Genomic DNA, 27,343 nt, shown 5'->3' on the forward strand with positions numbered 1-27,343 from the left:
TTTAGGCAGAAATTAATATATGTTAGCTTAAAAATCCTCAAAGTTGAGCTAAATACACTCCTAAGAAAATAATAATTGCAACAGTACCAAACCAACAGAGGGCATCAACGTAGACCTCCTAGTTAGAATGGATCGAGGTGAGTTTACTTGCGTAGATTGTAGCAAATAATTTTAGAATGTGTATTCGTATTTTAAAATGAAAAATAAGTTCAACTGTTTCCGTTACAAACATAAAGTTACATATTTTTAATTATTTTATGCGGTTTTCCGTTTGAAATGTTTAGTTATTCCTTTGTCAGTGGACTTACCGGTATACAATTTGGGAAAGGTTTATTGGTTCAAGTTAAGAGTTTAGTGGTGTCGGAAGACTGTTCACGTGGCTAGCGTGGCATGGTTTGATTCGTCAGAATAGCTGCTACTCCTTTTAGTAACTGGAAGTATGAAGGGCCGTGTGTGTGTGGAGTTATCAGGAGTAATGTAACATTTTCATCAATTTTCATCTTCTGTTTCGTTTTTTGTCTTAGTGCAAATATATGTGAACATAATGTCGTAAGTATCAAGAAACAATTTTGATTGGTTTTCGATGTTCTTAGTATTTTCAGTTTGTACCTTTATATGAACAGTAAATGATTGTCGTGAACATGTGCTGCTAGTTGCAACAAAGACTTACCTAGAATTTTTTATTAAACTTAAAAAGCAAGCATCTGTTGTTAATCTAATGGTACTCATTAAGTTAAAGCTGAATCTTTACTAAATCAGTAATACGCCCTAAATACTAGATTTGAATACCATGCATAAAAAGTATATTTCATTTTAGTTTTAAACTTATAGTACTATAGAGTAACATTTTGAACGTGGTAAAAAGGACTTAAATTACAGACGTTTTGGTAATTACACTTGTAAAAGGTTTTTAAATGTTCTTATTGAAAATGTGGTATACTGACTTCCACATAAATTATAATTTGTATAATTAAAATAGTCTTAAACTCTTATAACTATTAATTCTGACTTTAATTTCAGAACCTGCTTCGATTAGGAGAAAAAAATCGACAGATAATAGAATTAGAATAGAAAAATGACCACATAATTCAGTCATTGATCTTCAAGGACAAAAAATCCAATAAATGTTTTATGAAAAGTCTTATACTCTTTTTTTTTTGCTAAAAAGAGCATTTCTTTAGTATTCTAACATTTACAGTTAGTGAATAAGTGAGCATTTTACTTCTTTGTGAAGAGTAATACAAAGAATGTAAGATTGAAATTTTGTAAACTTCTATTATCAGTTTTTCTCACTCTTTGGTAAAACTAAAGGTATGGTGTACATATTGATAATAGGTGGTTAATTAATCAAATTAACTGAATACTATTTACATTGATTGGTGTTGTGTAAAGTAATTGGTTAATCAAAACCATAATTAAACTGACTTGAGAAAAAAACTTGACAAATTAAAATTAGTGTTTTCTATTCCAAATACTTAAGCAATTAAAACACTAAAGGAAAACCTGCTTTGAATATAAAACATTTTATTTGTGGTGTATTTTGGATTTTAATGTACAAAGCTGATAAAAAGGTAGAGGTCATACTGTTATATATTTAAAGTAATTAGCCCTACCTAGATGGGTCTTCCTATTTTTGGCCATGTCATTGCATCTGTAGACTTGCATTCAGAATTTATTTAACTACTCTTTTATGAATTTATGTCAATAAATTTGGTATCAGATTGTAGATTATAATTTAAATTTTAGTATTATACATTAATTTCGTAATTTAAAAGTAAATATTAAAAGAACACACCTAAATATAGATTTTAGTGAGTCACGTGGTATGCTGAATGCAGCACTGTTTAAAATTAGATGTTTGTGATGTCAAAATACCAAGACTAGTTTGGTATAAATTGGAAAATCAAATTACCAATTTTGATAAGGTAGAATATAAAATAAGAACTTCATGTTTTTTATTTGCTGAGATGCAACTTATGTACTGACTGCAACAGTGGCCCTGTTCACCTCTTTCTATTTTTGGAAACAGTCCTTTAAATACACTAGTACATGATGTGAATAAACAATCTACAGCTTAAAATGCCTCCCTAGTAAGTTGCTCAGCCATTTTGATGTGTTACAGTTGTTTCATCTTTTCAAACCAATATTTGAAGTAGGTAGTCTGCTCAAATTTTATATATTTTTTGACAAAATACAGCTTAGTTACTAAGCATGATAAATTAGTGGAATTCTATGGTATTTATATAATTTGTTTTTTTGGTTATCAACTGTTTACATAAAACCTAAAACAAAATACTTCATGTCACTTGCAAAATTTTAAAGGCTTAGCAACCAAATAGAAAGGTCATAGCTAGAAGAGATGTTTGCTCTACTTCTTTAGTTACTGTTCTATGTTATGAGAAAATGTTTAATAATAACTTATTTCTAAATATTGCTAATATATATATACATGCATAATGTATAATAATTGAAATGTGACTATATGTTACAAAATATTGATCTGTTAAAACAGTTAAGAAAAGTATGCTTTGTAAAGACTAAAGGTCATTTTTATATTGGATATGATAACAGAAATGTACACATGCTGTGTCAGTTGAAGGTCAGTATAATAAATAAAAATGAATATATGTGAATATGTAACTTTTCAGACAAAAGTATAAATTACATTTCCTTTGTTTCTTATGTTGGTCAAATTGACAAACCTTGCAGAGAAAATAAGACAAAATATTATTTCTTAATGAAAACAAATATGGTTGTAGGGGCTTTTAGAGATTACACAAATATTTGAGATTTCTGGGACAAAGAATAGTTTTTAATCATATCATGAAAACCATTTCACATTCAGAATAGTAGTGAAACATGCTTTATACTTTTGCCAACAAATCTTTAGTAAAAAAATACCTAATAAAAAAATCTGTGTACAAAAAATTTGCAATCTTCATTGATACTAAAAGTCTACAAATGTTGTGTACATACACATACTGCATTAAGAGTTATAGTATACTTAACATGTGCAAATGTGTATACAAACTCGTGTATATCATATCGAGCCTGTTGCAAAAGGACAAAGAATTTGAACAGCTGTTCACAAATTAACTATCATATGTGAAAGAAAAAAGCAAATATTTTAACAGGTAAAGTATGCTTACTGTCTTCCTTGTATTAAATAGTTTAAAAACCAATTTAATTAATTTTATGTTAAACATTGGCCATTTAAATTGTAGAACTTCTTAGAAATGGATGTAGTGAAGGGCTGTTGCTCTTTAATTTGTAAGAATTTGCTAGTTTTGAGATTTTATTACTGATCTGTTTTATATTATGCATTTGCTAGATAACTTGGTCTTCTTTCTTTTACAGGAACACCAGTTTTGATCTTCTTTATTTTCTGTGCTGTGGGGCAGGCCCTCACTCCGACAACTTACCTAACCACAGCAGACAAGGATCGTCTCAGGGATGTCATTATTAGAGCTCTACCATTTGCAGAATTAGCAACCATTCACTATTCTGTCCTAGGTTCTTCTATTTTGGGTGTTAAAATTCCAAATGCTCAAGTATGATGCTTTTTAATTTTAATTTGTGTGTGATTCTGCTTTGAATTATGATTTCTTTAAACTATTTTTTGAGCATGCAATGTTTTAGAGGTGTGGGATGTCATTGATCAGGTTAGGTATAAACTAAGAATGTCATTGGAAAAATTATAGTGTATTCATTTATAAACTAGAACATCTGATAATCAAAAGGTTTAGTAATTTTTTAAGTCTGCTGAAACTTTTATTTGAAAAGAATGTTTTAGGAATTACAGCTTTTTAAGTTTATTGAAATAATGTGTAAATAATATAAAAACTTATCGGTTGCATTTATCAACTAATTCAGAAATATATAAAGGTTTACACAGAAAAGTAGTTTTAAGTTTTGAAAACACAAAATAAATTTATTGTTGATAAATGCTGAGCTGTTACTCAGTAATGAGATTGTGATCATCATGTCTTTTCAGGATTTATGTAAACAGATAAAAGATAAAGCAGATCCTAAAAGTTTGGAGTCATTGTATTATGCTGCAACAGCAAGTAAAACATTAGGAAACTGCCAGGTAGGATATAAATTTACAAATAAACCACTTTAGTAAAAGAAATATTCACTAGAAAAATGTTAAGTGAGAAATGGTGAAACATTTTTGTAAGTTAATTTTATGATATCAGATGTATCTTTTCCACTCTTGGGGATGTTTTAACTAACAACTCTTACAAGGTACCTCATTGTAATTGATGTGTTAAACTACGAATTATGTTCACATTTCCTTTGAAATAAGTACCTTTAGTTATATGGATAAGATCTTCATTTCCATTATACTGATTTATTGAATAATATCTGAAAATTTGCAATGATGTTACAACTGCATTCATCAGACTTCAAGCTGCCTGCAGATTATTATAGCATTTTACTACATTGATAGTTCTGACACCTGTCAGATTTGGAAAGGCTAGTTTAAAAGCACTGTTAGTTAAATATATAATAATAAGACAGTTTTAAAAGGGAGTTTAGTAGGTAGTTAGTTCCTCTATCAATTTTGTACTACTGGAATAATTTGAAATATTTACTGCATTTGCTTATACTGTTAAGTTTGTGTAATTTAAGGGAAAGCTTAATAAGTACAAAATGACAATGGCTGGCTTTAAGATTTTTAAAAAAATTATTAAACACTATTGCACCACTATTTATTAATAGTTTTAGTTTAGAAGATGGAATCGCCAAGATAAACCTGTAGGTCTCATATTGTTCTCAAGTGTTAACTGCTTAGACCTTTATCACCAGTGTCACTGTGTGATAGGTTGGTTGTTATAGCTTATCAATGGTAGCTAGCTTTGTTAGTCAGATGCATAAGATATAATGATTAATTTTCAAGTATGGTTTTTTTCCATGATCAATGTAGATTGTAATTGTATTTTTACATGCTAGTTTTGGTCATTTTGATTTTAAACTACTTGTACATATATGTATTTAAAAATGACTTTGATAAAGGTATCTGTTCTTTAAACACAAATGTTTAATATAGAACTGTGAAACACCAAAAATGGTATTTGGGCTGTTGAGTGTTTTGTTGAGTTGCTGAAATTTTAAAAGTTTAAAAGGAAAATAATAACCTCTGCCAGTTATTGGAAACATATTTCAGATTTTTGATTTACAAACATTTTCTATATTAGCCTTAATCTTTACAGGTCAAAGGCCATGTCGTTTATTTACTTACACCAAAAATTTTATTGAACTAATGTTTTATGAATTTGTCAGAAAGTTTGGTATCAAATTCTAGATTATAATTCAGATTTTACTGTTCAGTTTCTTGATTTAAAACTAAATATTGATTCTTATGTGTCACATGGTATGTTGAATGCATCACTGGTTCATATTGTATGTTTATAATGTCAATACAAAGTCTATAGTTTTGTGTAAATTAGGAACTCATTAATATTAACAAGCTATAGTATAAAAAAAGAGCCTCCTGTCTTTTCTATTTGCTAAGATATGGCCTCATTTCTTTAAATTTTGGGAAATAATAACCATTCAAAATTTAACATTCTCTTAGTGGCATTCTCAGCCATTTTCTAGTGTTAAGGTACTATCTTGTTCTTTCAAAACAAGATTTCAAGATGGTTGTGTCTTTAGTTTGCTTGAGATTTCATTATTGCTTTAGACTCAACTACATCGTAGTTACTAAGCTTGATAAATTAGTGGGATTCTATGGTATCAACATAGTAATATTTTATTTTTTGGTTTCAACTGTTGATATAAAACCATAAAAAAACTTCATATCCTCCATGTGCAAAATTTGAAAAGGCTTAGCAACCAAGTACAAAGGCCATAACTAGAAGAGATGTTTGTTTTACTTCTTTATTTACTGTTTTATTGTTCAAAATACTAGTTCTTTAAAACAGCCAAGATAGGTCACTTTGTAAAGGCTAGTTTTATATTCTTAGATACAATAATAAGCATTTGTGCACCATGTTATTGTAACTTTGGTATTATTTATCAGCCAGGCATGACCAGAAGGTCAATATTATAATAAATATGTAATGTTATGAGATTTTAGCTATTTAAACTAAACATTTGTATTTTTGTGTTATAATCTGTAGTCATTTCTAGAATTTTAAAAAAGCATAATTTATATTTCCTTTTTTTATTGTTACAAGGTCAGTCAAATTGACAGGTAGAGAAAACGACAGACAGAGTATAGTCTTAATGAAATTTAATGTTTAAAATGTATTTAGGAGGTTTTGGAGATTACACAAATAATATTTGATATTCTGGGGACAAAGAATAGCTTTTAAACATACCATGAAAATCACTTTACACTCAGACTAGTAATGAAAAAACTATTTTTACAAACAAATTTTAGTAAAAATACTTCATTAAAAAAAACTTTTAATCTTTACTAAAAGTCTTCCAAATTTTGTGAAAATGCACATATTACATCAAAAGTTATCGTTTAAGTACCTAAAATGTGAAAATGTGTTTTCAAACCCATGTATTTTATACTGAGACCATTTCAAAAGGGTTAATTTTTATTAATGGTCTTCATCTTCCATATCAGGTCTCACTGAGTGGGGCTCGTCAGACCTTGGAAGGGGCAATTAAAGATGAAGCTTCTATTCAAGATCTCTTTTATGCAGTACATGGACTCAAAAATCTTGGTCATACTGGTATGTGTAGAGTTCAAGCCTCAAATGTTTCTAGAGTGTTACCCATACCCCTTGAGAACCACAATGACTTCTCTTTTATCAACCCCAGAATCTCTAATTTAGTTGGGGTTTTTTTTTAAGTATTTTTATTTATTTAATAACGGAGTACTTAGGTTATTAACTGATTATGCATATTTTAATAGTTTTATTTACTGAAGTACTTTATTAGTTATACATCTATTTTATCATAAATATCTGACATATTTAATATGTTAACAAAGTAGAATAAATAATATAATCCTTGAATAAAATATGTCAAACATGTTTTTCTTATTATTATTCTCTAATGTATCCAAAAATCTTAGTTGTGTTTCAACTCCTGTGATTTCAAGCATTTTGTACCCTGCATGTGGCTTTCCTAATAAGCTAGCAGTTTTAGTTTCATTGTATAACTTCAGGATGGACTAAATTCCCTTAGAAACATACCATAAAAATTGTTTTATAATTCTGTAGATAGAATATTCAAACACTGTGGTAGTTTTAACCATGAGATTTTACGTGAGCGTAGCTCTCGTATGGTAGTGTAGATTCTTGTGATGAAATACTTGGGAGAATTCTTTCCTTTCTGAAGTGAGGATATTGGAAGGTATAAAGTAATAGTTTGGAAATGGAATAATTGAGTTATTTGAATATATTTATATAACGGCCAGTTGATAGTTTTAGCTTTCTGAGGCCTTGATAAGGTATGATCTACAGATGGCCATTTACATTGTATTTTACCCATGATATATATTGCATTCACCTTCACAATGTATCTGTCAGGTAAAAATCATATTTTAATTGAATTAGAAGTAACCAGAAGTGGTGGTTCTGATATCTAATATTAATTGCTTTTAAAGAGCAATCTTATAGCAACATATTTTATATTTATTGTGACAAGACTAAATTAGTTGGTGTATGTAATACATTTTTTAAACTAAAATTGGGTGTACCTTGTAGAATCAAAAACATGATTTTAGTTCATTAATTTCAAGCCCTTGTTTCTTTTAGTGGAATCAGCCAAAGTCTCTAAGATTATGACAGCTGCTCTGAAGAAGGATGACAGTGTGTTGAAGTAAGTTTGTGCTTTTAGTGGTTGGTTAAGTTTTAGATTTATAACTACTTTCTTAGTACAGTTAGTTGAGATTTAATGTCTTATTAATAATGACAGTTTTGTATGAAGTAAACTCTCATAATTTATTAATCTTGGAATTGTCCTACATCACCATATTGGCTCGTTTTAAAGACTTTTTTTCAAACTGCTTGTGTGCTTGCCACTGTTGAACACATGGTCCCTAATAATGCATGAATTGCACTGAAAGATTTAAATGAAACTAGGCTCTGCACTTGAGTCAATTTGCTGTTTTATTTAATATAAAGTAATTGGATGGTTTCTAAATCACATTTATAACACACGGTTCTGGCAGTGATCCTTCTGTTGTGTTGATGTCTGAGAGAGAAACAAGTTTGAAATTTAGCAGTGACAAGGATTAATTGGCTTTGTTTGAGTATGCACAAACACCAGTTGGACTTTACTTGAGCCAAAGCATATTTAGGATAAAAGCATTTGTGAGAAATGAAAGGGTTTTATTTCAATAGTACAATATCAGTATTGTTAATAATTCCACATTGCTGAGGTCTTTGTGTTTCTGAACAGAACATATCTGTTGTATAGAAAAAATATTGTATTGTACTAACAGTGTGGCTATGAATTTCAGTCTGAGAAATCATAGTGCAAATTGGTGTTTGTGTGAAGAAAGAAAATACTTTTTCTCATCACATATTTTGCAAATTTTATTTTTATAAACCACTACAGCCTCCTGAATCAATAATACATGTTTTTTTTCAGTTTTCGTGTTATTTTGTATAGTATCTAGTAATTTCTCTACTGTAATATGAACTATTGCAAAACTGACAACATTTATAATAGAGAAAGCTTTATTATCTAGAATATACCAGACTTGATTAGTGTTGGATGGACAAAAGTTCTGGTTACAAAAGCATTTCATGTACTATATTTTATAGGTAAAATCTTGACACCTTGTTTTGTACAATATTTTTACACCATCTATTGCACAAACTTAAGTGTTTAAAAACAACTATAATATTTTGAATGAGAATCTCAGAATAGATAACTGAAATTTGACAGCTGTAAGGAGTATTCATATTTGGAGGTGTTGAAATGCCTGATTGCAAGAGATTTTTGGGCATATGAGGCTGGAACATGCACACTTTGTATTTTGTTTATAAGTGTTATAAAATAATTGCAATTTTTTCTGCCAATTTTGAAGATTTCATAAAAAATAACAATTGAGTGTTGTTTACTGTTAAAATTATGGAATATATACACACAGTTCAAAAGTAGACTCAAAGTTTAATGTTGTTTTAGGATAGTGAAGAGAAATACATGATGTTCTGAAATGGTGTTATTTCCTAACAGTTAAATACACAAATCATTCCTTCAATTGTATAGTGTTACAAACTATTTGTCAGGTTGCTTTTTCTTTCTTTGTATTTATGTGTGTATAAATTTTTATAAACAGCCTGGGCTATGCATTCCATGTTGCATCTCAGCTGCAGGGTGACATGAATTCTTTCTTTGAGAGAATTGAAGATGTAATTGTTCAAGCTGATGAGATTGATGGAAAACACTTGCAGGTATATTTCTTTGAAATATGTCATTTAGTTGTACGGTTCAGTATTTTTTAGATCTAAAGTAGAATGAATTGTGTTAGTTTCATCAATTGGGTGAAATGTAGTAGAATTACTTCATGAACAGGTTAATGGTTAAATTATACATTAGGTTCTGAAACTTTAAGTTACATATTACTTTTGAAATTAAAACGTGTTTAAAAAGCTGAAGGTTTTGAAGAATAAGTGAAACTGGGGGCTAACACAACTAGTTTTGAGGTAATCAACGTTTCCATGGAAACCTAGTGGCTTTCATGGTAACATGATGCCACAAGGATGGTTCTCCTTCCATGACGTTGGAAAGTAAAGTCATAGTTCTATCCTTCCTCTTGTTTGCATATTAGACTAGAGGGTTGGAAAACACTTCGAGACACCATAAGTTTTTGTCTTTCTTTGAATCAGTTAGTATGCTGTACTGTTAAGATTATTTTTTATAGTTCTGTGCCTTCATTTTGAATAGAAAAAAATGTCTGGTTATGAGATGAAGATTGTAACTAGTAGTTTTGTTTCAGTTTGAAGGAGGGCTCAGTATAACAGCTACGATCATGAGTGGCGTGTATCGTCTAGCAGATGCCATTAAGAAAGTTCCTACTGTTACAGGGGTGAGTTTTAATTTGTTAAAGGTTTATATATTTGTTTGGAAATATGATTTGATTATAAATATGTAGAAAAATTCTATAGTGTGTAAGAAATTTACAAAGTAATACCAAGGATTAGTTATGTCAACGTGACTGATGCTGAAAAACTTTAGTGTGAGCTTTAATGTGCGTCTTTGATTGCAGTGTTTTCATTTCAGAACGTTATTGCTATTAGAATTACTGTTATGTTTGTTTCTAATTACTTGCAGTATAGATTTGGTATCAAGTAGAACTAATACCAGCACTTGCTTCGTCTGTTTGACACAGATATTTAGTGACATACTATTTTACCAATCATTGTAAGAAATTCAGGAAGCCTGAAGTGTAATACATTGGGCTACTTTACAATCTAATAATGGTACCTACTTTTTAGGTTAAGCTTTTTTATTGCAAAAAGTTGATATGGTTATTAGATGCACAGAACACAAATTTTTGTGCATAAGGAATGCATTATCAGTTGTCCAATGATGGAGAAATTCATAACTTTCTCTAGAATATGATAGTTTTTAAAAGCTAAATGAGAACACTTCAAGACTGGCCAAGAAAAATTGTGAACAGTCACAACAAAATGTATTCTGGTGGCAAAGCAGTAAGGCTGGGCTTTGGATACTTGCAATAGACAGGGCAAAAATAGCCCATTATGTGCTTAATAAGAAACCTTTCACTAATATATGTGCACCATCATGCTTATTTGATAGCCTTGATATTAATTCATTTTCTTAGGTCTTATACTCGTGGTATTAAACCTTCATGGAACTAGAAACTACACTAATAGCATCAGAATATATTTTGTTTCTTAAAAACTTGTTTACCCTTCAATGCTAAACTTGTAAGTTTTCATATTTCGCTGTTTTTGGTTATGATGATTGCTGTATATGATATTAATAGTTTTCTTATTTTTGTAGCCCAGATGAAGGTATTATAATTGAAATACCCATGCAAAACTTTTCCCTTTAATATGTCATGATAAAACTTTAGAAAGAAAATTACTGTTTTCTGTTACATTGTAGTTTAATTTGAAAGTGAAAATGTTAGAGATACTGGTCATAATTAAAATGCAGTGATTTTCAGTACTACAGATAAATAATAAAAGCAGTTATTTCTCGACAAACCATAATTTAAATAATTTCTTTCTTAGGAACAAGCTGTGAAGTTCACCAACTACTTCTTGAGTAGAAAGTTTGTACAGACTGCTAAAGGGGCAGCTCAGCTCTTGGATATCCTGAAACTACTAACTGTAAACAAAGTAAGCTGACAATGAAACGTCCTGAAACTAACTGTAAACAGAGTAAACTGACAGTGAAATGTCCTGAAGCTACTAACTGTAAACAAAGTAAGCTGACAATGAAATGTCCTGAAACTACTAACTGTAAACAAAGTAAGCTGACAATGAAATGTCCTGAAACTACTAACTGTAAACAAAGTAAGCTGACAATGAAATGTCCTGAAGCTACTAACTGTAAACAGAGTAAACTGACAGTGAAATGTCCTGAAGCTACTAACTGTAAACAAAGTAAGCTGACAATGAAATGTCCTGAAACTACTAACTGTAAACAAAGTAAGCTGACAATGAAATGTCCTGAAACTACTAACTGTAAACAAAGTAAGCTGACAGTGAAATGTCCTGAAACTACTAACTGTAAACAAAGTAAGCTGACAGTGAAATGTCCTGAAACTACTAACTGTAAACAGAGTAAGCTGACAATGAAATGTCCTGAAACTACTAACTGTAAACAGAGTAAACTGACAATGAAATGTCCTGAAGCTACTAACTGTAAACAGAGTAAACTGACAGTGAAATGTCCTGAAGCTACTAACTGTAAACAAAGTAAGCTGACAGTGAAATGTCCTGAAACTACTAACTGTAAACAGAGTAAACTAACAGTGAAATGTCCTGAAACTACTAACTGTAAACAAAGTAAGCTGACAGTGAAATGTCCTGAAACTACTAACTGTAAACAAAGTAAGCTGACAATGAAATGTCCTGAAACTACTAACTGTAAACAGAGTAAACTGACAGTGAAATATCCTGAAGCTACTAACTGTAAACAAAGTAAGCTGACAATGAAATGTCCTGAAACTACTAACTGTAAACAAAGTAAGCTGACAATGAAACGTCCTGAAACTACTAACTGTAAACAGAGTAAACTGACAGTGAAATGTCCTGAAGCTACTAACTGTAAACAAAGTAAGCTGACAATGAAATGTCCTGAAACTACTAACTGTAAACAAAGTAAGCTGACAATGAAATGTCCTGAAACTACTAACTGTAAACAAAGTAAGCTGACAGTGAAATGTCCTGAAACTACTAACTGTAAACAAAGTAAGCTGACAGTGAAATGTCCTGAAACTAATAATTGTAAACAAAGTAAGCTGACAGTGAAACGTCCTGAAACTACTAACTGTAAACAAAGTAAGCTGACAGTGAAACGTCCTGAAACTACTAACTGTAAACAAATTAAACCGACAGTGAAATGTCCTGAAGCTACTAACAGTAAACAGATTAAACTGACAGTGAAATGTCCTGAAGCTACTAACTGTAAACAGAGTAAACTGACAGTGAAATGTCCCGAAGCTACTAACTGTAAACAAAGTAAGCTGACAATGAAATGTCCTGAAACTACTAACTGTAAACAAAGTAAGCTGACAATGAAATGTCCTGAAACTACTAACTGTAAACAAAGTAAGCTGACAGTGAAATGTCCTGAAACTACTAACTGTAAACAAAGTAAGCTGACAGTGAAATGTCCTGAAACTACTAACTGTAAACAAAGTAAGCTGACAGTGAAATGTCCTGAAACTAATAATTGTAAACAAAGTAAGCTGACAGTGAAACGTCCTGAAACTACTAACTGTAAACAAAGTAAGCTGACAGTGAAACGTCCTGAAACTACTAACTGTAAACAAATTAAACCGACAGTGAAATGTCCTGAAGCTACTAACAGTAAACAGATTAAACTGACAGTGAAATGTCCTGAAGCTACTAACTGTAAACAGAGTAAACTGACAGTGAAATGTCCCGAAGCTACTAACTGTAAACAGAGTAAGCTAACAGTGAAATACAGTATTATTCTGAAAGCTTATTTCCAAAAGGGGGAATTGTAATTTTGAATTAATTTTATTAAAACTTTTGCCTGACAGGAATTTTGCATGGAGTGCAGCTATGTATTCTGTTTTACAAGCTTTTAAAATCTGCATCATTGGGATTTTATTTAAATAAATAAATATTTGGAAAGTAATGGTTAAGTTAATAAGTTTGTGATACTATTAGGATACTACAAAAGGACTAATCTCTTCCCAATCTCAACTGTGCTTATGACACTTGAAAGAACTGCTAAAGAAAATTTTAGTGGCTTTGAAATAAGTTGAGAGTACTGAAAATTAGTGTTTGGGCATATATTATCTATTAAACAACATTAGATGTGTTTGAAACTGGTATGTTTTCTCATTAAATGTATTCAAGAATATACTAGCCCATCTGATATAAGCTACTGTTAGAGGAATTTAAGAATGCTTGAAAAGTTATGGCTTAAGATATAAAGTGTTAGTACACACATGACAGTTCATTTTAATGTCATGCAGTGCATCTTAATCCACAAACCAGGGATCTAAAATTAAGTTATGAAAATTTTGCTTTAATAATGTATCATTTGTTTTCTCTTGACTAATGTCTGTTGCGAACAACTTCAAAAGCAGGGTTGCACGTTTTAAATAAAAAATCAAATTCTATTCTTCATAGATGTTGCATCAAACAAAAACACAATTTTTGAAAACTACTTTTGTAATTAAAGTCAAGCAAGGAGGTCTTCTGTCATGGAATGGAAAGATATCTTGGGAAAGAAAGTTATGGTGTTAAAGTAGTTCAGTCAATTTTGTTTTTATGCTAGTTGGGCACTGTAGAAGCTATCAAAGGGGAAGAACTGAGAGCACAAATATCACTTGACGATACAGACTTAGTTCGTGTAAATATTTCCTTTTGAAGAAAGCTTAGATATAAAAATATTTATTTGTGAACTGTGTTCTTGGTTCAAAGTTGAGATACATTGCTGATAAAGTTTAAATACAATTTGAATGTAACTGTAAAGTGTCGGTGTGCAGTTGAGTAGTGTTTTAAGACATTTTCATGAATGCTATGGGTGAAAAGTGTTCAGTTTATAATGTGTTCCATATATATGTAAAATATTTTTACTTAAATGGATAAAGTTTAAAAAAATTGCTGAACATTTTCCCTTCTTGACAGTATCACATTCCAGTTGCTGTTACAGTGGCCAGTAACAGTGCTCTGTCTACTGACAGCCCAGTAATTCGGGTCCGAGTGACTAATGTGTTGGGAGATTCCCTTGGCCCTTTAACTGTTACTGCTGACACTGCTACAAGATTGGGTGATAGTGCTGTTATTATGAGCAAGAAGGCTTTTGTACCTGTTCAGGGAGACAAGTATGTACTTTTAAGAAAATATTATCCATCATGTAAGTTAGTATGTTTATATGTAAATGTAGTTGGTTTACAAACAAGCCCTTCATGTGACCTTTCACAGTCTTTTAAGTACATTCAGTAAACATATTACAATATAGAACTTGGTGGTTTCCATACTAACTAGTCTTCATTATAATAGTTGTTTGTCAGTTCCTAGTTTTCTGATAGTGATCCTCATTCTCTCACTGATAACTGTAGCTCTTTTTTAATAATATAAGAATTTTTGAAAGAAAACTTAGCATTGTTGTTTTTACATGATTTATTTCTTATGGGCTAGTATCTAGTATGATTCTGTTAATGTGAATGTTTTTATTTATTTTTACAGTAACTAAACAGTTAGTACTATGTTAAATACATTTCTGTAAAAGAACTATGATAAGAAACTTATTCAAAGAAAAGTTAATTTTCTGAAAAAAATGTATTAAAAGACTTAACCCTAACTGAACCATAATGTGTTTTGGTTTGTTATTACTTGAAAACAGAAATAGTTTTCTCCAGTTACGTGTTTTTTTTTGTAGCACTGCGTATAGTCTGAATTTTATGGAAAGCAAACCCTTGAGAGGATTCTACAAGGTTTCAGTTAGTGCTGTACCTGTGAAACCAGATTCCCGACTTGTAGGAAACACGGGAGCTTCTGTAAATATGTTATTACTTGTGGTATCTTTTTAAGTTTTCTAATAATGATTGTCAGACAATTTTCACAAAATTGTCTTAGGCATCTTAGAACTGAAGATTAGGGCACATGACTTGCAATGTGTGGGTTGTGAGGTTTTATAATATTTCAGTCAATCCCCTTATTCATTGAGAAAGAGTAGTCCAAGAGCTGGTGATCAATAATATTGTCCATCTGCCCTCCCTCTAGTCTGTCAGTACCAATTTAGGGACAAATATCTTTATAGCTTTGTGCAGAATTCAATGCAAACCAAACTCTAAATTTTGAACATAAATTGTAGCAGAAAGTACAGAAGCTGGTTATTAATATCCTGAAGCCAGAGGTGATGAGGCTTGTCAATAATTTCTCGCCAGGTATTAAATACTATTTGATTTTTGGATTGTATGTGTATGTATAGAAAAAATAATTTATTAAAACTAGTATCTCTGAGAAAAGTGAAGTTAAAATTTAAAACTAGCAACCCAAAACAATAGCAGTTTTATAGTGTATTTGTCAGTTGGCCTGTAAAAAATAATAATAATAAAAACTTGAAGTCTAATGTGTGTAACGTGAACGTGTCACAACGATTACAAATTGTGTATTTTTTCTATATCTACAAATGTATTATATTGATAAATACATCAAAAACAGCAGACAAATTACCCAAGGTGTTTCATATTTATTGTTTTAACAGTTAGGTAAAAGGATGTGAATGTTTTAAGTTTGTTGTTTTTAAATACACGATTTTTAGGGTTAAATATTGCATTGAAAAATCAAGTTTAATAAATTAAAAACTTAACTATTTATACTAGAACAGATGGGTATTTTAAAACAAACTTTTGGAAATATCTTGGTACTGGACATTGTTATATGTAATTTTCTGCATCCTTTGCTAAACTAGACCTAAGTTTTTGTTTGAACTTGGGTCTTATTAAAGGGATGCTACAGGAAATGGGCAACACTCCACGTGACCAGTGGTCAGAAGCTGTGTTGCACTATCTGAATTGTCCACAAAAAATAATACCTTTCTAAAAGTTTATGTATGTATGTATAGCTAGTTGCACGTGTAGATTGGAAGGAAAAGGATGGACAGTCCTTTACTGTATTACTTATAATTTCCCTGCTGTGACATACCCTATAATTGTCAGGATGAATACTATAGGGACAACACTGAACATTTACTGTCGTGTTGTCCTTAATGTAATTTCCAAAGAAACCAGTGGAAATGTATTTTGTGTTCTGTGTATATAGACTAAATATATCTTGTGCACTTCCAAATAGCCATACTGTAGATCAGTATGAAACGAAAGGAGGAACATTGTAATTTTGTAGTGTGCTATAGCTAAATTGCTGTTGGCTCCCCAGTGGCACAGTAGTATGTCTGTAGACTTGTACAATTAGAAACTGAGTTTTGATACCCCTGGTGGGTAGAGCACAGGTAGCTCATTGTGTAGCTTTGTGCTCAACTTGAAAGAAAAACTGCTAAAACTGTTGTTGTTTAATTGGGATGCAATAGTTCAGTACTAATTAATACAACACGTATTTATAACTCCATATAGCAGTACAAAAATATTTTATTTATAATACAACACGTGTTTATAACTGTCCGTATAGCAGTACAAAAATATTTTATTTATAATACAACACGTGTTTATAACTCTCCATATAGCAGTACAAAAATATTTTATTTATAATACAACACGTGTTTATAACTGTCCGTATAGCAGTACAAAAATATTTTATTTATAATACAACACGTGTTTATAACTCTCCATATAGCAGTACAAAAATATTTTATTTATAATACAACATGTGTTTATAACTCTCAGATAGCAGTACAAAAATATTTTATTTATAATACAACACGTGTTTATAACTGTCCGTATAGCAGTACAAAAATATTTTATTTATAATACAACACGTGTTTATAACTCTCCATATAGCAGTACAAAAATATTTTATTCTCTTCATCCAGAGTTTGTGATGGATCTTCCACCAAGTGACTTAGTTTGAAGAAAGTTTCCTTTGTCAGAGGTTGTCTGGAAAGCTGTATTGTTTGATTTATATATATATATGTATATATAAAGCCCCTCAAAAAAGATCCAATTACAACAATATTGTAATACAAAGTTCCTAAAAAAGGACCCATTTATGATAATTTTGGTGTTTCTGTATCGTATATTTTTTCCAAAAAGTACAATTAGTGTTTAGTTTGCAATTTTGCATCTGTATTCATATAATTCAGGAAGCATTACATGTGGGGTAAAAAGCCCAAACAATGCTAATGTTATATAATATCTTAAGTAAACAAGCAGTTAACAACCTGTAAAACTTGGCTAATCACTTGATATTTTTGTTCCAACCAGCTTGGCCTGCCAATCAAGTACAGTAAAGTACATTCAGTAGTAAGAGTAGACTTGCATTGGAACTCTCTTGAATAGTATTATACCATAATAGGCACACAACCCTGTGTGCTGCATAATGTTGGCATGTATTGTCTGTCATTTATACACATAGTTTGTATTTACTGTTATTCTCTTTCATACTTACCAAAACTTTCATAAAATTTGGTTTGCTATAATCTTTTATTATGTTCTATTTAATTTATTAGTTTTCCCACTTTTCTCATGGTAGCCAGGTCTTCCATATTTATATGCAGAAAGCAGCATAGAGGTACAACTTGTCCATAAAAGAAAATTTAGTAATGAAAACAGCATTATTGCTAATCAAACATTTCTTAGCACTCTTAGCTCTTTTGATGGATTGTACCAATATTGCTATAAAGTACAGTTGTTTTTAAACAAATGTACAAAAAGATTTTTGTTGGGGTTCAAACTTTCAAGTTCATAGCTAAAATAAGTTTAAAAAGTTGTTTGTAAATAGTAGTAATGTATGTACATATAATTAATTATAATTGGTGTGACCATATTCTACAAAATACAACTGCGACAGATCAGTTTTATATTCGTGGATTTGATAACACAAATTTGTTCTGCATTATTGTAACATCTGTCAGGTTAATGGCTGAAAGGTCATTGTAATAAAAACAATACACATAAATATTTAATGTCATTTAAACAATGTTTTTGAGGTGTAATTTATAATTCTAGAAAAAAGCCTTTATATCTTTAGTTTCTGATAATCACAAGATCAATCGGATCTACCACACGTGTACAGAAATTCCATTTTGGTATTGAATATATGAAGTTCTTTCATAAAAATGCATTTGATAACTATCTGGAAGTTATAAAGATTTCACATGAAGTTTGAAAATTACATGTTGAGTAGTGAACATTATGAAATATTTCATGAGAAAAGTCTTAAGTATCTTAATACTTAATTCGAAAACCTGATATTTTGTGTACTAAAGCCTTATCATGTTTTCCAATAACCTGCCAAATTTTGTAAACAAATAGTTACATTATCAAAAATCATAGTATAATTATTCTCTTGGATAAGTTTGTGGTTACGAAGTGGATGGATTTCATCTTCCCTGTATTGAAAGAGTTAATTTGTTTGAGGGCGTTTAAGTCATCCTGGATGACCATTAAAACTGAGTCCTGAAATGTCAGATAAAAATTATTTGCATCTGTGATTATCAAATATTTTTGAAACTTGTTTCTTGTATACTATCTGGTGTGCATATAAACAATTTATCAATAAGTTTGTGGAATATTTTTGGTAGATTAATGTGAAAGTGATGACTAAAGTGGGAATTGAGAAGGTGGAAGTGGGAACAGTGGATAGGGACCAAGCCACTTCTCCAAAAGCTACTAAGTAAGTAAAAAGATCTTGTTTTAATTCAGTTAGTAGTTAATATTACTGGTGTGGTATTTTTAGTCTTTCTTACTTTATGATAGAAATTCAACAATTCTTTAGTTTGGTGTTACAGAAATGGTGTAATCTCTTGTTTGTCCAGATTACAATATTTTAACAATATCTTTATTTTGAATGAATACTGTTCATTATGTAAATGTGTTTAGTACTTTGACGGTTCAGTCATAATAATCTCTTCGTCTGTTTTATCAATTACAACAGATTTAGAACAAAATGTTTTCTGTAACTGATATATTGGTGGAATGTTACTGAAATAGATTTTAATGTTACATTAAGGCTGGAACAAGGCAAGAAGCTTGTTGCTCCTCTAGAGGCAGACTACCATCAAAAACTCGTAATGAAGTTCACCTTGCAAGATATGAATGCTGGGACAACAATGACATCTCATCAGGCATTTGTCCAGTTATTGAATAAGCAAACAAAACAGGAGATAGTTTTTGTAGCTGAGCCAGACTCTAGCAATGTCTACAAGTTTGATGTTGTAAGTGATCTTGTAATTTTCTGACTTAAGGGTAAATGTTTTTTAGTAGTAAAAGGTCTTTCTTAACTGACTATCATTTGAAATATAAGCTTCAGAAATTGTATCTTAGCTTTTCAAAAATGGCTTTCTGTAGTTACATTTATTATATTTTCAGTTTTAAAATATGTTGTGTACAATTTTTAAAAAAATTGATAGTTTTATTATGAAAGTGTACACTATAAATATTGTATTTAGATTTATTTTTATAAAGATGTTTCTAAAGTATCATTTTTGTGGGTGTAAATTCTTTTTGGATGTTATAAAGGATGTTATTGTAGTATTAAAATCTAACTAATACTACAGTAAATTGCAATTTTTGATCAAACTTTTTAAATATCTTGTTACTGGACATTGTCTTATTTAATTTTCTGCATCCTTTGCTGAACTAGACCCAGTTTTTATTTAACTTGGGACTTATTAAAGGGATGCCAGAAGAAATGGGCTACACTCCACGTAACCAGTGGTCAGAAGCTGTGTTGCACTATCTAAAATGCCTACAAAAAAATAAATTTCTAAAAGTTGTTTAAATATATAGATCTAGTTGCACATATAGATTTAAAGTGAAAGTACAGGCAGTCCACGTGACAGTCTAATCTTCTGTTAAGATGATTCTATGGATCAAGTGTTAAAACATTCTATTGGTTGATATTTGAAATGATAAATGTGGCAGTGAGTAGAGAAATTTGCAAGCTAAACAATGTTATATATCTCATATAGGATTTGAACAACAAAGCTAAAGATTTTGGATACATGTCTGGTGATTACGAACTAAATTTAATTGTTGGAGACTCAGTGATTGCAAACCCTGTCAAGTGGTACATGGTAAGTTGCAAGTGTTTCTACAGAAATGTTACTTACATTGTGACTATTCTTATTTATTATGGTAGTTGTTCTGGTTTTTAAACTTCCGTGGGAAAAGTCAAGAGGCAAACCAGTGGTGCTCAGAAACTGTTGTTTCTCTTCAGTCATACACTTGTTGAGATGACAGACAATACTTGGGAGGAAGGACTTTATAAGCAAAATAGGATTACTGGATGGAAGTAATAATGGTAATTACCTTAGTTGTTATTTAATGGGCACCAGAGAGCACACCAGACTTTGCTGAGAGAAAGATTGAGCCTTGCTTGTAGTTGTAGACATGAAGACGCAAGGCTTACATAAGTATGATGAGTCTGCTGGTGTAGAAGGCTGGAGGAGAATTCCACCTCAGTGTAGTATTTGGGTTATTGAAGGGTCGGTGGTTGCACTGGGCGATAAACGTAGAGATTTGTAACAGAGAGAGGTGCAGCAGCAGGCCTTACGTTATGAGCCAGAATAGAAAAGATGAGTTATTGTACTCTTTTGATATGGTCTGAGGATAAGGTTTTATGATGTTATGTCATTCATAATAATATGCAAGCTTCACTCTGTGTGATACAACCTTTCATTAAAAGTCTTATATAAAACTTTTGTTCATTTATTTCCTGTCTGTTTGGCTGGATTTTTACCAGTAATGACTAAAAATTTTAAAATCTAATGCCACTTTCAAAGCCTACACACATGAAGCATTAGCTTTCTGTTCAAGAAAATAGTTTTCTCTTAATAGAAACAATAACTAGTACATATCACTTCTACCTTTATCACTGTATATTAATATGCTTACCCAGTTTGTGAAAGCAAAGCTTCCTTCCACTTCCTGACAGAATTGTTTCATTAGCTCTTATACAATATAGTTTGTGAAGTAAAAGATATGGCAGCAGTGAAATTATAAATGTATACAATGAACTACATTGTGCCTTTGTAATTGATGTTGTTATTGAAGTGAACTTTCATGTGAATTGTCTAATGGCTCATACAGTTAAGTAACACATGACCTTATTGAAACTCCAAATAATTCTATAATAAAAACATATAAGCCAGACGCAAACAACACGGAAAAATGTAAACATTTTGTACATCTATAATCTTAGAAGTTTTTCACTTGCAAAAGATGAAGTAGGGGAAATATTAGTGTCTGAATTTAAATCCAATATTTATTTTAAATAAAGATAGAGAAATGTTTATCAGTTTTCTTTTCTAAAGTAGACTTGGTTTTATAACTTGGTCTGTTATTTAGAGGATGCTAAAAATATTGGCTACACTCCCCATCAGAAGTTTATCTCACTGTTTAAATTCCCCTCAGTGGACTCAGCAGATAGCCTGATGTGGCTTTGCTATAAGAAAACACACAGTCTAAATACCTGTATTAACATACAGATGGATACTTACAATATATTTTATTCTACCAGGCACAGAAAAAATTTGTAATGTTTTAAGTGTTAATTTATTTCTTCAGTATCCTTATGATTTCATATCATACAAGTTTTTTGTTTGTTTTTTAAGATTCAAGAGAAGTTGAAAATTTTCTTCTTTGAACTGGAAAATAATTTTAAACTACTTTATAAATTGTTAGTTAAAATGGCATTATTGTTGATTATGAATGTTTTTTGACAGGGTGACCTAAAAGTGACCTTTCCTCCAAATCCTAACCCCTCAAAACCATCACAAAATCCATATGCACCTAAACCAGAAATACATGTGAGTGTTATTTAATGTAATCTAAATGATTAGTGCGTAATAGTTATATTTCAGCTTATGGGTGATTGCATTAGGAAAATGTTAGTCACAGAAGCTGTTTTACTTTCATGTATTCATGCTCCTAAAATAAATATTTTAAACAGGCTTCTAATGAAAGTTAATGAAAACTATTACAGTTCTCCAAAATGATGTACATGCCATACCTTTTTATCAGGATTGGAATGTATTAACTATATAGATATTAGTTTAGAAACTAAACAATTTAATTTTACAACTAGTGTGTATCTAACCTTCTAGAATAATTAAATTATATAAATACTGATTATAAATGAAGCCTTTTTTAACTTTTATATGTACCATTTTGGGCTGTCTTTTTTGATAATCGTGTTCCTAGCATTTTGTATCAGACAAATTTGTAAAAATATACATTTCTTTTTCACATCAGTATAAAAATTTGCTGCACAGTGAATATATTTTTATTATTATTGTGTAAGGGGTTGTGCTCTAGCTAAACATAATTAATAGTAATATTAAATTGGTTTGTGTAGTAGAAATAATTTTAAAATTAACATTAAATTGAGATATTTCAGAGTTGAATGTTTTTATACAGTTGTACATTAAGTGTTTGGGATTGGCATTTCTATACCTATTGGGGTTTTTGTTTCATGTGGGTTAAAATAATTTTAACATAGCTAAATAAACAAAACATTCTTTATATTGTTTGCAAAGGTTTATCTATTCTTGTTTCCCATTAACAACCAAGAAGACATTGCTGTTTTGGATGAAGGAATTTAAAGTAACTGAAAGTAATTGGGCCTGGTATTACAGCTTGTTTTTAGTGGTATAGAAGGCTTGTGTATCTTGCTATTAATGTGTTTTTCAAATTTGCATGTTTTTGTTTAAGTAGACTACCTTTACCTGGCAGTAATTTTTTTCATTATAGTCAGTTAATTGTATTGTTAATTTCACTAATAAAATTCCACTATAAAGTCTAGTATTTTCAAACAACTTAACTTATGCATTATATTTATCCCATTATAATTTCCTACAGTTACACGATGAATTAGTAAATACATTTTTCTGTCAATGTATTGATGATGTTATGAAAGAAAAGCATCATAACGATCTAAAGAGAAGATCATTAAATCTTCTGCTTTGGAATAAAGATGCTAGAACAAATCATCCTCCACACCCGGCTTAGATTGTGTGTCTCAAGTTGGTCTATGAGGTGAAACAGGACAGCCACAAAATAGTGTTGTAAATATTTCTCTCTGTATATGCTAATAAATATGAAAGTAAGTTTTACAAAAAAAAAAAAAGTTATTTTTGTTTTTTGAATAAATAGTTTTTATAATACATGTTTCAACTTTTTTATGAAGTTATATTTTTAAAAGTAATTTTTGGATAATTTCTAACCAAGACAAGATTAATCTTTCTAATGCTCATTAAAAAATTGTGAAAGTTCTAATTGGGGAATTTTTGTTAATTTAGTGAAAAATATTTTTAATATTTTCCTTTTCCCTATTGCAGCATGTGTTTAGGGAACAAGAAAAACGACCATCCCCAACAGTATCTAATACGTTTTCAGTTTTAGTGGTCGTTCCATTTTTATTACTTATAATTTTGGTAAGTGATTTATGTGGGTGTTATTTTATGGGATAAGTTATTTAGTGTTTTGAAAATGGAAGCACACTATGCTAAAATCTGAAATTCTGAAAAACTAAATAAATTAATTGTGCTTTTAAAATGTTATTGCCAACTTACTATTATTTCATTATTAATAACTGTGTTCAGTTTATACAGTATGGTAATACATCTGCATTGAACAACGATGGAGCACTCAGAGTGTTGTAGAACGTTTATAGAAGTGCATATAACTTGTTAACTATTTAGTTGTGAAAAACTTGAAGTATTGAGATAGTTATTCTTAACTTATCAAACATTTTAATGTAGTTTCACAAATACAGACCACATTACAATTATTTAAAGTCTTGCAGATGTATTAAGATGTAGCTTGAGAGGTTAGCATATCTTCTGTTCTTCATAGTTTTAATGGAGTGCTCATTCTGTAGTTAAATGATATAAAGTAAATTTCCTAGGCTTCTTATCCTAGTGTCCAGATACTGAAGCTACTGGGTGGAACTTACTGATCATGTTTATGTTGTGTGTCATCATTCAAAAATAGTTTGTAATGAATTTTGATAAAAAATGCACGGTTAACAGAACGTAAACACTTCGTGGAATTGTATGTTCTTGTAGGTTTACTGCTTTTTTGTACAAATTGAAGTTATTGGGTTCATTCTCCATGAATATCTAATGTGTTTGTTTCTTGCAATGTCTGTGATGTTTTTAATGATTTTTTCACTGTTTCCAATATCAAAGTAATTCAGTCCTATAATTCTTAATATTTAAAAATAATAAAAGCTCTTAAAAACATTAAATTAAACTTGTTAAAAGGACCTAACCATAAATAGGTTACTCAATCTCTAACAGCAAAGATATTGTTAAAATCAACTACATCAGACTTACTGTTCTTATTCAGTTAAAAATTATAAATTTTTATTATTTTTACAGTGGCTAAGAATTGGCATAAACTTTTCTAATTTCCCTTGTTCCTTAAGTTCATTTGGTTTTCATCTTGGGCTAGGAGGTAAGAAATTGTTCCATCAATCTGTTCAAACTGTAATGACCAATATAAATATTTGGATTCATTTAAGCTTTTCAGTGCAAAGTACTTTTTGTTTATAATGAAAAAGCAATTGTCTGTTTAAACTGATATTTTTATGTTGTCTTTGTTGTGTTTCAATATGGAGGTATTGATTGGGGTTTTTTATAACTTGGACCAGAAACCACTTGTCGAGAAACCTTCGTTTTAATATATTATGATTATCATATGGTATTATGGAGATTGTGTGTTAACATAACATAATAGAAACATTTATGAAAAGAACTGTTTGGATGTGTAGCTTCTCTTGTTTAGTATTTATGTAGTGCTGTATTAAAAAATGTCTATGTTTTCTCAAAGAATTCAATTGTGTGTAGGATTTGTACTGTTTTTAATTATTAATTATATATTTATATGTATGTTGTTTTTTGTACTTCAGGTATTTTTGGATTGTTTGGTTTATTCTGGTTCCAACTGGATATGTTTACCACACTGAAGCTACTGGCTGTTTTAGGAACCTTTACCTTCTTAACAGGACATGGTCTATTGTCGTACCTTGCAGCTTCAAAGAAGTAGTTATTAAGCCTCCATTGTTAAGTTGATGTAAGTAACTTTTTTTGTGCCTATTTCAGTTTTGGAAAGTATTACCCTGCTGCAAAATACATTTTCAAAAATGTGTACAAATAAGTGGAAATGTTCTTAAAGCTATCATGTGTTAGTTTGGTAGTTTTTTTAATATTAAAAGTATTCAGTAATTCATTGTTTTGTAGTATGGGATAATTACTCTGTTTGAAACGATAAATTTGGTGGTGGTTAAAAATTGTTTTCTAACATGCAATAGTGTTTTCACTTAGGTATTTTAATCTGTTTTTAATTCCTGGTAGTTTGTATGTAACATCTGTAAATGTTTCATATAGGTTTACTTTCAAGTTACGGTATCATTTATCATTCAATAAATGTTTATCATTTCAAATAGTAAACTTTTAGCATGCTTGTGAACAAAGTTGCTTTGGAAATATTCCCTTCATTTGAAATGTTTAATTTTTAAAATTTAGTGGGAAAATATTTCAATTGTAGTTAATTAAGAATTCTGACTTTATAAGTGTCTAATCTTTGTACATTGTCTTTCAGCAGTTTCCATCGTTGGATGACTGAGTGAACTTCAGTGGTGTTTGCTGAGTGGGAATTTCATTGTCATGCATTCCATTCTGAGCAAGAATTTTAGTAATCACAAATAAATAATTTGGCAAATGTGCATTTGTAGAGTGAGCAGGAAGTGGCTTGGAAGTAAATAAAAATAAATACATAATCCTTGTTTAGTTTCATATTTCAAATATTATTTGTAAAAAAAATACTTCAATACACTATTCTAGATTGTTTGTAGTTGGTGTTTTTATATTTATTTAAATAACTAATGTATGGTGTATTATCATTATATCCACAACTGTATAAATGAAATATGCTTAACACCATACAATACAAGTAAAATGTCTGGAACTCTTGCATGTACGTGAAACCAATTATTGTACTCACTGAAACCAATTCACGTTACAAAATTGGGGGGAAATAAAAAATTTGTGTTAATATTTTTTTAATAAATTTATTAATTGGTTTGTGGTAAATACACTGTCGTCATATTTTTTATTTAAAGTACTTATATAGTCGTCTTCCAATTTAGTACCTTTTAAAAGTCAGTAAAGCAGTTTTGTTTTAAAAAATAACATTTTAATTTAATATCCGATTTAAATCGCTTTTCTTTAATACTGAATGTTCCGGCAGAAGAGAGATGGAAAGTATCACCGAATGTAATTTAATCTGAAGAGCTGCGTCATTATTATCAGGGAAGTAGTTCATACATTTCCCACTGGTGTCGTTAACAGCGTCTTAAAAACATTCAAATATGCCATTCGATTTTCACTGCTGTGATTAAATCAATATTTAGTAAGGCAGATGATTTAATTTTCTTAAAGCGAACTTTCTGAATGTGTGAAACTTGTCTGAATTTATTGAACATGTACGAAGGTGCTGCATAATTATAAGAACGTTTGTATAACTAAGACTTGCATGTACAAGTTACAAAGTACTAAACTTGATTAACTCTTGAAGTTAACGAGTCAGAGCTCACTGATATATGTCCTTCTCCCCTAGTCTTGTGGTCGGCTAATATATCAAACTGGAGGGGTAGTATAACAGTGGAGACTTTTGTCTGATTACTGTTCTAGGATAGTTGAGGCATATATATATATATTTGAATGTTTAATTTAAAAAAAAACGAAGAAAAATCGGATACTTCTAACGAAAGTTGAATGTGATTCTTGGAAAATTGGCGCGGAATAATGTATTATGATACTTTTTAAAAATTACTAAACCAGAAATCAGAGTTAAAACTGAATAGCTATAATGGTGGTTTTTGTGTGTGTTGGTTGTCTACGGATATAAAACAAATGTTTATAATTAGGGTTTTTTTCTACTCCCACCACTCTTTTTTATTATTTTTTAAATTGTGAAATACACTATGAGCAATGTTGTATTCTGGGTTAAGTGAATCGCTGACGTAGGATTGCCTACGTATTAAAGGTCTCGTTGAGTGGAAGA

The 27,343-nt window shown here is 30.3% G+C and overlaps 1 protein-coding gene across 5 annotated transcripts; it reads left to right on the forward strand.

The window, feature by feature from the left end:
• Window positions 1-26,057, forward strand: OstDelta (oligosaccharide transferase delta subunit). Of its 5 annotated transcripts, none has more exons than XR_013018282.1 (18): window positions 1-137; window positions 3,358-3,551; window positions 3,995-4,090; window positions 6,587-6,695; window positions 7,725-7,788; window positions 9,257-9,371; window positions 9,917-10,006; window positions 11,181-11,288; window positions 14,283-14,479; window positions 15,037-15,154; window positions 18,856-18,947; window positions 19,284-19,488; window positions 20,245-20,349; window positions 22,000-22,083; window positions 23,135-23,709; window positions 24,658-24,733; window positions 25,188-25,351; window positions 25,883-26,057. XR_013018282.1 is itself a non-coding variant. In XM_076470263.1 (18 exons), exons 1-17 carry the CDS (start codon window positions 128-130, stop codon window positions 25,322-25,324), a joined length of 1,896 nt encoding a protein of 631 aa, XP_076326378.1. In that variant the 5' UTR covers window positions 1-127; the 3' UTR covers window positions 25,325-25,351; window positions 25,880-26,057. The 5 variants fall into 5 exon arrangements, 2 of the variants coding, with proteins under 2 accessions (XP_076326378.1, XP_076326377.1); XM_076470263.1 differs by having other exon boundaries at window positions 23,614-23,709; window positions 25,880-26,057; XM_076470262.1 differs by having other exon boundaries at window positions 23,614-23,709.
• The last annotated feature ends 1,286 nt before the right edge of the window (window positions 26,058-27,343 follow it).

Source organism: Tachypleus tridentatus, chromosome 12 (assembly GCF_004210375.1).
Source record: "Tachypleus tridentatus isolate NWPU-2018 chromosome 12, ASM421037v1, whole genome shotgun sequence".
NCBI lineage: Eukaryota > Metazoa > Arthropoda > Merostomata > Xiphosura > Limulidae > Tachypleus > Tachypleus tridentatus.